Source organism: Diospyros lotus, chromosome 3, assembly GCF_014633365.1.
Source record: "Diospyros lotus cultivar Yz01 chromosome 3, ASM1463336v1, whole genome shotgun sequence".
Taxonomy (NCBI): domain Eukaryota; kingdom Viridiplantae; phylum Streptophyta; class Magnoliopsida; order Ericales; family Ebenaceae; genus Diospyros; species Diospyros lotus.
Window position 1 is genome coordinate 33124028 of NC_068340.1, and position 13197 is coordinate 33137224.

A 13197-nucleotide genomic window follows, 5' to 3' on the forward strand; every position below is an offset into this window, starting at 1 on the left:
GCTTCTGTGTAATAATCATGAATCTAGGTGAGCATTTATCTTGGATTAAGTTTTCTTTAGTTGAAAATTCATTTTTACTGCCAAGATTCTATTTTTCATTCCAAAGAAGAGATAAGTTTCTCCTTCGTAACATCCATGGGTGACGCATCGTGTAGCGCGTGTGTGAAAAAATACACCTAAATAAACCCTTGAAAGTTGAAAGAACAAACTTCAATGGTCGAAGCTTAGCTTTCAAGAAGACGCAAAAATAAGACTGTTTGGCTAAGAAAATCCAAATAAGTTGTCGAAATTTGTATTGAGAAAAACTGATTACAAACTCTAGGTTCTAGGCATATTTATAGTGTTTGGCTAATTCAAATTCATCTAATATTTGTAAACAAAATCCATCTAGAATCCTAATAAATATAAAACTCTAATCAAATATAAAATAGAATTAAAATCCTAAAACATATGAAGTAGAATAGAAGTAAAAATCCTAAAAACTTATGAAGTTCTACTATAATGCGACTGTTTCGGTGCTTCTATAGCATACTGTAGCATTACCATTCAGCCTAGTTACTGTTCCAGTTTGGGCCGGGTTGGCCTTGGACCGGGTCTTGAATATTAGTGACTGCATCATTCACCTCCACTTGAGAAAAAATTCGTCCTCGAATTATGATCCGGGTATGACAACTCAACATCCGACAAGTATAAAGAAAGATAAACAACATTGAATGTTTTGGAAATACCCATATGATTAGGCAAATCCACAACATAAGCATTATCATTGATCTTTTTTGTAATCTTGTAAAGGCCATACTTCTTTGGCTTGAACTTGTTTTGCTTTCCTGCTGGAATCTGTTCTTTCTTCAAGATTATCATGACTTCATCTCTAACCTCAAATACCTTATGCTTCCTATGCTTGTCAATTGCCACCTTGTACTTCTTATTTGCCTTGTGCAACTTTTGCTTGACATCTTCCTGAACCACTTAAACTTGCTCGGTTAAGTCACTAGCTATAACACTGAAACCTAGTACCTTTGGCAACTTTACCTAGTCCAATGCATTATTAGAACTTTCATGTATACGATGGAAAATGGTGATCTTCCTGTTGAGCTATGCATGGCGTTGTTGTGGGCAAATTCCGCTTGAACTATGACTAGGTCCCATTGTCTTAGCTTGTCATTGGAAACATTGCGAATTAGATTTCCAAGGTTCGATTCACCACCTCTGTCTGTCCATTAGTTTGGGGATGCGCTGTGCTGCTGAAATTCAAAGATGAATCAAACATCCTCCACAAGGTAATCCAGAAGTGACTCAAGAACCTTATATCACGATCCAAAGTAATAGTTTTAGGGACTCTATGTAGTCTAACAATCTCCCTGAAAAACAGTTTGGTATAGCTACTGCATCTGCCGTCTTCTTGCATGGAAGAAAGTGTGCCATCTTGGAAAACTTGTTAACCACTAAAAAAATAGAATCCATACCTCGTTGGGTTTGCGACAGACCTAATACAAAGTCCATAGACAAATCTTCCCAAATAGCATTGGGAGCAGGCAATGGCATGTAGAGACCTGGCGTTAGAAGATTGCCCCTTAGCTGTTTGACATACATAACACTTGGCCACAATAATAGAAACATCTCTCCTTGCTTTTGGCGAATAATATTTTCCCATAACAGCTTCAATAGTCTTGTCTCTGCCAAGATGCCCTGCTAAGCCACCACCATGCAAATCCCGAATAATTTTCTCACGAAGGGATGTGCAAGGGATGCACAGCTGATTTCCTTTCATGAGAAACCCATCACGCGCATAGAAATCTCCTGACAGTTGCTGAGACATGCATTGTTCCCACATGTGTTTGAAATCATCATTTGTTGCATATAATTCTTTCAAGCACTCAAACCCAACAATCTCAACACTAAGGGTCTTGATCAAATCCACACGCCTATTCAAAGCGTTCGCCATTCGATTATGCTGTCCCGATTTATACACAATTTAATATGAAAATTTATCAACAAAAGCATACCATCTAGCATGCATATCACTCCTCAGCTGCCTTTGGCTACTCAAGTACTTAAGAGCTTGGTGATCCGTGTAAAGAACAAACTCTTTGGCAATTAGGTAATGTTCCCATGTTTTAAGAGCTCTCACCACTGCATAAAACTCCTTATCATAAGTAGACCATTTTTTTCTGGCTTCACACAACTTTTCACTGAAAAATGTAATTGGTCTCTTCTCTTGGGACGACACAACACCTATACCCACTCCACTCGCATCACACTCAACTTTAAACAATTTGTCAAAGCTTGGCAAAGCTAAGACATGAGCAATATATAACTTTTCTTTTATCAAGGCAAAACTTTGCTTTTGTTCTTCACCCCGATTGAACTTTCCTTTTTTTAAACACTCAGTAATTAGAGGCACAATACTATTAAAGTGTTTGATAAATCGTCTATAGAAAGTTGCTAACCCATGGAAACTCCTCACATCACTGACATTTTTAGGGGTTGGCCACTCTCTAATAGCTCGCACTTTTTTCTCATCTACCTTTATGCTCTCTTTGCTTACAACAAAGCCCAAGAACAATAAGCTCTCACTCATAAAAATACACTTCTTCAAATTAGCATAAAGTTTGTTTTTCCTCAACACACTCAACACCTCCTGAATATGCCCCACATGCTCATCAATAGATTTACTGTATATCAAAATATCATAAAAATATACCACAACGAATTTACCAATGAAAGGACATAGTACCTGATTCATTAGTCTCATGAAAGTGCTTGGTGTATTGGTTAGTCTAAAGGACATGACTAACCACTCAAACAACCCATCTCTCGTCTTGAAGGCTGTCTTCCACTCATCTCCAGGTCGAATTTTGATTTGATGATAACCACTTATGAGATCAATTTTGGTAAAAATCACAGCCCCATCAAGTTAATCAAGCATGTCATCGAGCCTAGGAATTGGAAACTTGTACCCAATAGTAATGTTGTTGATGGCTCTGCTGTCAACACACATCCTCCAACTCCTGTGTTTCTTTGGTGTCAATAATGTTGGCACTGCACATGGACTCATGTTAGTCTGAATGTGCCCTTTTCTCAACAATTCCTGTACCTGCTCACGCAAAATCTCATTCTCCCTAGGACTCATCTTGTAGTGTGGTAGGTTAGGCAAACTAGCACTAGGAATTAAGTCAATATGGTGTTGAATATCCCTCATAGGAGGTAGCTCATTAGGCAACTTCTCAGGAACCACATCGTGAAATTCCTCCAACAATCCCTGCACCTCCACTAGAATTTGATTCACCTTCAGTGGCTCACTCACGCTCTCCCCATTGACAACCAATAAGTGAACCTCTCGGGTATCCCTACACTCCTTCACAAACTCAATGTGCTTATGTGTAATGGTAAGAAAATTCTGCCCCTCTAATTTAGAAGCTTTGGTTTGGTTTTTTTCCACTATAGGTAACAAAGTATAACGCACACCCTTTTTCTTAAGCTGATATGTGTTCTTGCTACTCAAGTGCTTAGCATCCACATCAAATTGCCAAGGCCTCCCAAATAAAATATGGCAAGCATCTATATCAACAATATCACAATAGACTTCGTCAGAGTACTTACCAATAGAGAAAGGCACGCTGCAGTGTTCATCCACATGTATGCCACCAACTTCTTTAATCCATCCAATCATGTAAGGGCTTGGATGTTTTTTAGGAGTTAACTGCCACCACGTCTCTTCCTATGATGTTCACCTGACTTCCACTATCAATAATCAACTCAAAGATTTTTCCTTTCGCCGTACACCTCGTGGGAAAAAAGTTTATGCCGTTGTGTAGTATCTTCAATGTTTTTAGATAACATTAACTTCTTCACTATACATGTATACTCTTCATGTCTATACTCTTCTTCGTCATCCTCCCCATCAGGCTTGCTATATACTCCCTCTTCAGCAACATCTTCCTCTTCCCTTTCTACAATGTTAATTGTTTTCCTCATTGGGTAATCACTAGATCGATGCCCAACCTCATTGCACTTGAAACACTTTAAAAGAATAGGCTTTGCATAAAGATTAGGGGATTTTTGAATATTAGAAGTAGTAGCCTTATTAGGGTTAACTGTGTGAGGTGGATTGGAGGGTTGTGCTCCCTAAATCGACTTGACTCTATCAAAAGTTGCTTGTTTATTTTCATTCCCACTATATCGGCGATAGTTGTCATTACGGGCTCTCTCACTCAACATTAACTCAGCCTTTAAAGCTAAGTTCTTGCTTCTTGCACACTCAGAACCATGTGAACCCCAATTTTATCACGAATAGCAAGTTTCAATCCATTCAAGTAACGAGCTGCTTGTTGATTGTCATTTTCTGACAATTGGTTTCTCTTCGTCAATCTCAGAAACTTAAGAGGTATGTTCATTCACACTCTTCATTCCCTGTGCACATCTTTGATAAGCTTCAAACATGTATTGTTCATAGTTAGGGGGTAAAAACCTACCTCTTAACAGTTGCTTCATTTGTCTCCATGTTTGAACTGGTTGTTGGCCTTCCCTCAATCGGGCTCTCTCACTCAACATTAACTCAACCTTTAAAGCTAAGTTCCTTGCTTCTTGCACACTCAGAACCATGTGAACCCCAATTTTATCACGAATAACAAGTTTCAATCCATTTAAGTAATGAGCTGCTTGTTGATTGTCACTTTCTGACAATTGGTTTCTCTCTGCCAATCTCAGAAACTTAAGAGGTATATTCATTCACACTCTTCATTCCCTGTGCATATCTTTGATAAGCTTCAAACATGTATTGTTCATAGTTAGGGGGTAAAAACCTACCTCTTAACAGTTGCTTCATTTGTCTCCATGTCTGAACTAGCTGTCAGCCTTCCCTCAATCTCATCTCTCTCAATCGCTCCCACCAAACAGATGCACCACCCTTCAATTTGTAAGCCATTAACTTTACTTGTCGTTCATCTAGGATCTCCATGTATTTGAAAAATCGATCAACCTCAGTGATCCAATTCAGGAACCCCTCAATATCAAGATCTCCACTAAAGGTAGGAAAGTCAACCTTTAGTTTATACTCATCGTTACCCCAATGGTTGTGCTGATGCGCATTCCTCCTAACCCCTCTACTACCAGGGTTAGCTATTGCTTGACCAAGATCATCATTTTCATCGCTACCTTCAATCACTGATCTTCTAGGATTAACAAGGACATGATTAATCGGTGGTCTTCTCGCTCCGGCTTGATTCACCCCATTATTTAGGTTCTTGTCATCATCAACTTGTAGTAAGGCGCCCAATTGGTTGCTGATTTACTCAAATTGCTGCTGGATGATACGAGTTACTTCTCACTATTCTTCGATTGCTCTTCAAACCGCAACCAACCCTTGATCACCGTCACGAGACTGGTTGCTATCATTACCTTCAAGATTGGCCATCTAACTGGTTGGTTAACCGCTCTGATATCACCTGACGCAGGGTGTAGCGTGCGTGTGAAAAAACACACCAAAATAAACCCTTAAAAGAACAAATTTCAATGGCCGAAGATTGGCTTTCAAGAAGACGCAAAAACAAGACTGTTTTGATAAGAAAACCCATATAGGTTATCGAAATTTCTATTGAGAAAAACTGATTACAAACTCTAGGTTCTAGGCATATTTATAGTGTTTGGCTAATCCAAATTCATCTAATATTTGTAAACAAAATTCAACTAGAACCCTAATAAAAATAAAACCCTAATCAAATATGAAATAAAATTAAAATCCTAAAACATATGATGTAGAATAGAAATAAAAATCCTAAAAATCTAAAATCCTAAAACTTATGGAGTTCTATTGTAGTGTTTCGGCGCTATTGTAGCGTTACTGTTCAGGCTGGTTACTATTTCGGTTTGGGCCGGGTCGGCCTTGGCCAGGTCTTGAATATTAGTGACCGCATCAATGGGTTGCTAAATGGTATCCTCTACTTTAGTGACTAACTAGAAAGAAAATTGGTGGCAAGCTTTGGTTTTTTTCTTTATGGAGTATTCAAGGGTATTACAACAAAAGCAATAACGACAGCTTATCAAACCTTAGCGCACGAGGCGGGGAGGATTGAAGCGTACTTTTGTCCCCAAAAGTAGGAGAAAAGCCATTCTGATATGCTGAAATTCAAGTCCTTGCTTGACTCAATTATTGATTTTATGGTTAGATGGATGGACATTTTACATATTTTACATGGTGGCACTCCTGGATGCCTTTGGAATTCCGGTTATTTTTATCATTGCTATAAAAGATGCCTATAGTTCAATGCTGTGTCATATTATTTCTCATCATTATTTTCGAGGTTTATGCTTTGTCATTTGAATTTATGGCATCAGCCTTATGTGCTGGAGTATCCATTTTACATAAAAAGTATTCTTTTGTTTTCACAAGCCTTAATCCCACTGGGATAGCTGTGTGAAACTTGGACCTTCGGCATCCAGAGCATCATAATGCCTAACTATATTATTAGAATTATTAGTATAATTGTACATATTTTATATGTATTTTATTTGTAATTATTAGGCCTTGTAATTAGCCCTAGGTTAAGCCCGTAGATGAAGGCCCATTATGTCTATTATAAATAACAAGGTAAGAGAGTCTAATCTTTTAGGTTTTTCTCTTCAAATTATTCTCTCACATATATAATTTAATTTTCTGTTCAATTATAAAAAATTTAGGGACTGCATTAGTCCTTGGCTATTTGTGGAATTCCTATCACATATAGCAACAATATTCAGGAAGCAACTGTGCCTAAACATCCTGGCATTAATAGACTTTTCTACAACCTTTATGTGGCTATAGACAAAGTTCTGCTTCTCATTTTTATTTTGCATGCTTCATTTAGAAATAATTATTCTTGTACGGCTGATACTGGAAATTTATAGCATTTGGTCCCAGTCTAGGTTTCATGTAGTCTTTTTGTGGAAAAATATGGCTTACTTTCTTATTGAACTGGAAGATACATATATAAACATAGGATGTCTACCTAACTATGGAAACGAATCTCCTAATTGAGTAATCTTCTATTTACAGTAACATATATGATCATATTCTAATTACAACTTTTAAATCTACAGAATATTGACCAATCACACAAATAATCAAAACCTTGATTCACGACACTTCCCCTCAAGCTGGGCTATAAGCTTGTGAAAGACTTTACTATTGAGTCCTTTAGTTATAATATTAGCTAGTTGTGATTCAATTGGTATATAAGGTGTGCAGATAAGACCATTGTCTAATTTCTCTTTAATAAAATGTTGATCCACCTTAATGTGTTTTGTCTGGTCATGCTGCACTGGATTGTGTGCAATGTTGATGGCTAACGTATTGTCACAATAGAGCTTCATAGGACCATCCCACTTGAGTCTTAGATCTTCCAAAATAATCTTTAACCATAATAGTTCACATATTCTCTGTGACATTACCCAGAATTCTGATTTTGTACTTGTTCTTGCCATGACATATTGCTTCTTGCTTCTCCAAGTAACTAAGTTTTCACCCAAGAAAGTACAATATCCCGTGGTAGATCTTCTATTAATAATTGAGATTGCATAATCTGCATCAGTGTAGGTCTCTAGAATGAGTTTGCCCCCCCTTTTTGAACAGAATTCCCTTTCCTAGAGTACCCTTGAGGTAATGTAAGATTCTGCAGACTGCTTGCATGTGAAGTTCATTGGGTTTGTGCATGAATTGACTCTCTATACTAATGGCATATGCTATATCTGACCGTGTGTGAGATAGGTAAATTAGCTTGCCGACCAACTTTTGATATGCCTCTTTGTGGTGTTTCATTGACCAACAATTTCCATACTCTTGTTGCAATAATTCATCTGAATTGAACCAACTATTGCATCTATGATCTTTCTCACTTCCTGAAAGTGAAAAGAGGAGAATAGACACCGAAAAAAGTTTAGGAATAGGAAAGTTCTTCTCTAATGCAGCTGGCTGATTGTTGTGATTCACGTGGTGGGTTTTAACAATATTATTTTTCCATGAAACTTTTCCTCATTTGTCTGTAGCTCACCAGTATTCAACTGTTTCTTCTGCTTAGAATAGTTGAGGAATGGCATTTGTGTCAGTTTGTTGTATACAATTTAGTAATTATACAGAATACTTGATATAATTCTTTGGGTTTGGGACAGACATGTGGTCTGGAATCTTGATATAATTCTTTGGGGTTGTTATCACATTGATTATGCAATTGATTAAATTATGATTCTTTTTTCCCCCCCTCATTTTTAACATCTTTCACCATTATATAACTGCTGCTGCCTTGTTTCATTTCCTGCCTTTGCTTGCAGATAACCACAATGCTTTGACAGTTGCTAGCTTATGGGGACCAGTGGTAACTGTAAGTGGGGATGTTAATTGCTATTTTTCTTTATCTAACTTTCTTTACTGATTCAGCTTCTGTGCTCCTAAATTTTACTAGGACTCATGGTATATTCTATTGTTTTGGGAAGGATTATTGTTTTAGTCTAGGGTCAGAGCAATTGGAAGTCTCAATTCTAGTGGGAATTGAGGAAGCAAAGTCCTTTGGTTACAGATAACTTTCTAAAAACTACAAACTGATAATAACTTCTGCATCTGCTGCAGAATCATGATTTGATGGGATTGAGTTAATGCTGAATGTTCTCTATACATGCTTATGAATGCATCTTTTTATTTTTGATTTTTAATATTTTTTTGATTTTACATAATATGTTTTATTTCCTAGTAATGATAGCAGGACTAGTTGTTTGGCAGATTATACTGTTTTTGAGATAGCAGTGGTTTTTTTAATCATACTGCGTCTATATTATCTTTCAAAATGATCTTGAAAGCACTATTAAATTAAAGAATATGGTCTTGCATCTGACATGCTCAACTGTGGGGCCCAGGTCTTTCTTAAGGTAACTCACTTTTACTCTTTGAAAACTTATGCTTTGGCCTTATAAGTGTGTGTCGATCTCAATCATTAAAACAAAGTTCAGATGGTTAATGCAACTTATGTGAGCTGGCTCAACAACAAACCATTTACACTAGAACTTTGATACACAACTCTGTTTACCAAGTCTTATGTTGTTCCCCCAACCTTGTATGCTAATTTGTTTTCCAAATATTGCCCATCTACTTGGGAGTTATAAATTCATTGGGCATCTACTTGGGAGTTATAAATTCAATGGGCATTAAATGGAGACTCTGCAGGGTGGTGGCCCATTCTATGAGGCCTGCATCTGCTGCTTCTTTTTTTTTTTTTTTTGGGGTGGGTGGGGGGGGGCTCAGTTCCTTCATCTGCTTTTACATGTTGAAGATCTGGTACTCCAAATGTTTTACCAGACAGCTTGAGATTGAGGGAAAAAAATATAAAAAGACAATGTTGTTTCTGTAAGTCCACTCAAATATAAAAGTGTGGGGTCATGACTGTCAAAATGAAATTGAGTAGAGCATAACATCCCTATACTTTGCTGGACTTGTTGACTTGGTAAAGTCAGGCCTTTGATTTTCTGCAGCATCTTGTGTTTAAATGCACTCTCTCACTTGTTGTTAGTATGCAGAACTTTGTTGTTTGTAGTGGACAATAATATTTTATTTCTTGATAAATTCATCTGATAGTTTTCATATTTTTGTCCTGCAGATCTATCTCTTAGATGCTCAATTGTTTTACACTATTATTTCTGCTGTATGGGGTTTCTTGCTCGGGGCTAGGGATCGCCTTGGGGAGGTTAGTTACATTTATAAGATTTGTCATAATTCTCAGTGATGATGAATGGAGCTTCTGAACTTTATGTTTTCCAGTGTTATCATTCTGGTAATTGTGATTTTTTTAGCTCATCATCTGTGCTCCTAAGTTTATTTGTTGTCGGAATGTGGTCCTTCTGTATTGTCTCTGTTTCTGAAATGGGATTTGAAATTTTGTTCTTATCATTTTATCCATCTAAATTGTCCTTTAGTTAATCATTTTTTCTTTTCTCATGTTCAGATTAGATCCTTGGGAGCTGTCCACAAACTATTTGAAAAGTTTCCTGAGGCCTTTATGAATACTCTTTACATTCCTCAGTCTAACAGGTTTTTTGTTTGCTTGCTTGTTTGTTTTTTTGTTATTTTTTCCTATTTCCTCTGTTGTCATTTGGCTATAATGGTTGATCAATCCACTGTTTTCCTATTGCATCTGAAAAACTGCTTCCTTTTCTGCAGGACTTATCTTCAGTCGAATGGTCAAGTGAGTTATTTCTTCATCATTATAGCGTTTTCTGTTGTTAATGTTGGCGTTTTCTGTTGTTAATGTTGGTTTGATTTTTGTTTCCTGGTTGACATTATTTCAGATGAGATTTTTGAAGTCATTTTGAAATTTACAATTTAGAGATACTGACTTAACACCAATTTAAGAAATGACAATAGATGGGATATTTGGATAGAGAAGATGGGTAGTTTGATCTCCATTTTATCTGTTTCCTTATTTTTTTTAGGAGCTTTGATTTGTGTATGTAATATCTTGTGCATATACAGTGCTTCAGATTATATCTGGAGATTTTAATTTCAAAAAATGGCAAAAAATGACATCTTTGGATGGTTCTACATGTGTTGGTATATCTATGTTGGCTTTGTATGCTTGTCTTTACCTAGTCCAGTTTTAGAGCTGTATCATGTGACATACATTCTTGACAATTTCCTTGCATATATATGCCTGCATGACGGTTGGATCTTTCTGTTTTACTAAAGATTTCACTTGATTATAATTTGCTGCTTAATTGAAGGTCCTGGAGAGGAGTAAGGCAGATGCAGCTCAGTTTGCTCCCTTTTGGAATGAGATTATAAAGAATCTAAGAGAAGAGGATTATATTACTGATTTGTGAGTGTTTAAGCTCTCTTAAGGTTTTTGGGGTTCTTTTTGTAAAGTCTTTCGAGTCTTTTCTCTTCTTTTGCCTACTTTGTTAATGTTATTTAATATTGCATGAAGGGAAATGGAGTTGCTTCTCATGCCCTGTAATACTGGGAACATACCCATGGTTCAATGGCCCCTTTTCCTTCTTGCCAGCAAGGTAACACAGTTGTGATGCTCTTCATCTTATAGGCTATGCAGTCTGTTCCAACACTTCCCCCCCCCCCCAAAAAAAAAAAAAAAAAAAAAAAAAAAAAAAAAAAAAAAAAAACAATATCCCTATGATTCTGGAAGTCTAGTTCTTTAATTTCTTTTCTTGATTTTCAGTATCTTCCTCTTGAGGATAATATCTTTTCTTATTTGTATTTTGAATAGATCTTTCTGGCTAAAGATATTGCGGTAGAGAGTCTAGACACTCGAGATTCACAAGAAGAATTATGGAATAGAATCTCAAGGGATGACTACATGAAATATGCAGTTGAGGAATGTTTTCACACGATTATGCTTATTCTGACAGCTATATTAGATGACGAAGGAAAGATGTGGTAAGCAAATGTTATACAGTTCTTGTGGGGTGGATGAGTTTTCTGCGATATGATGGATTGTGGAAACTAGTGTCATAAACTTCTTATTGATTTTATAATATCAGGGTTGAAAGGATATATGAAGACATTCACTCAAGTATAAGAAACAAGAACATTCCCAAGGACTTTCAATTGAATAAGCTGCAATTTGTGATTTCACGAGTCACAGCTATTATGGGAGTACTGGTTTGTGTTTCTTCTCTATATGCTTTCTAAAAATTGCTTAAGCTTTTGGTTTCAGGAGATTCTAGGTTCGAGTCTTGTTACCTGTGTTTGGCCCTGTTCATATCTGCTGTGCACTATAATTTGGTGTGTATTTGACTATTTCCATCTTAGTTAAGTCTGCCCATGTGCAACTATGTTGTTTCACATTAGGGAGAGTATTAGAAAGCTTTATTTTATATTCTTTATTGGGCTCCAAATAGTTTGAGCTTACAAGAGAAGTAGTGGCTAACTTTTATATGAATAATAATTGAAATTTTTACATCTGTAAATTTTATGCAATCTTGATTTTCCTAAATATCAGGAAATTGATAGAGCCAATTACATTCTCTTCTAACAACCCCTTGCTTTTTTTCCCATAAAGGAAACAGGAAAAGGAAAGCGTTCGGCAGTTAATGATATTGCTTATTGACCTAAAGTTGCTTTACAGTTTTGGATGTCTTCTATTCTTTTTGCTTGGGTGATGTGTTTTAATTTGACCTAAGAATTAGAAATTTAGTCTAGGTCTAGTGGCTTCTAGGTAAGATACCTCCTTCCCTTCTTGAAATAAACTCCAACAATCTTAAGGCTTTTGTTTGGTGCAGAACAATTTACTCAAGAAATTAGACTTAAATTGAGACATAAATAACCGAGTATGCTTTTTGACACTGGTGGAGGAATTGGCGAAATTCAGCTAACTCCTCCCTGGAAATAAGCTAAGAAACAGCACTGACCCTTAAATACCACCCTGTCCAGCTGGAACTGGGGTACGAATGGAATTGGCAGTCAGCTGGTCAGTTGTATCATCCATAGATGTCACATTTGCTTTAGGTGGTCGACCATGTACTGCACAATAGGTCTCTTTATAATGGCCTGGTTTACAGCAATACGAGCAAAAAAGCCATTTTCCCCCTTTTCTACCATGCTGTGGCTGCTTATTCTTAGACTGATTACCAAAGGTGTAGCCTGAGAGACCATAATAGACCCATCAGCTGCTGAATCAGGGCCAGTAAAAGTCTGAGTACTACGCAGCAGCCTCACAAACACTTCTTCCATGTAGGTGTTGAATCGGATAACTTAGTGAGGTCTAGCCTCTTTCTATTAGGATTTATAGTATGAATGTACAATAATTAAAGTTAAAGATACTCCTAAAATTAAGGCCTAGTTGTCTACTTGTCTACTAATCATAGTTAGTCTAATAGCTAATTGATAGTTTAAGGGGGAGCCCTTAAGCTGGAGCATATAGGCCATATGCACCAAAGTTGTTACAAATAAAACCAATACGGGGATCCAGAAAAGACTTAGTGAAGACGTCTACCAATTGATTGATTGAATTGACAAAGCTAGTAGCAATACATCCAGATAAAACATTTTCTCTGATGAAATGACAATCAATTTCTATGTGTTTGGTCCTCTCATGAAAAACAGGATTAGAGGCTATATGTAAGGCAGCTTGATTATCATAGATTAATTTCATTTGCGTTACCTCGCCATATTTTAATTCTTGAAGCAATTGCTTTAGCTATATAAGTTTACATGTTGCTAAT

At 36.7% G+C, this 13197-nt stretch overlaps 1 protein-coding gene across 4 annotated transcripts in view; it reads left to right on the forward strand.

The window, feature by feature from the left end:
* LOC127796630 (callose synthase 9) overlaps window positions 1-13197 on the forward strand; it is a 160072-nt gene that overhangs the window by 63077 nt on the left and 83798 nt on the right. For all 4 annotated transcript variants that reach the window (XM_052328870.1, XM_052328873.1, XM_052328872.1 and 1 more), the window contains 8 exons: window positions 8305-8354; window positions 9621-9707; window positions 9966-10051; window positions 10181-10205; window positions 10741-10835; window positions 10944-11025; window positions 11241-11410; window positions 11515-11635. In XM_052328870.1, coding sequence (XP_052184830.1) covers window positions 8305-8354; window positions 9621-9707; window positions 9966-10051; window positions 10181-10205; window positions 10741-10835; window positions 10944-11025; window positions 11241-11410; window positions 11515-11635 — 716 coding nt within the window. The remainder of the gene's footprint in view (window positions 1-8304; window positions 8355-9620; window positions 9708-9965; window positions 10052-10180; window positions 10206-10740; window positions 10836-10943; window positions 11026-11240; window positions 11411-11514; window positions 11636-13197) is intronic.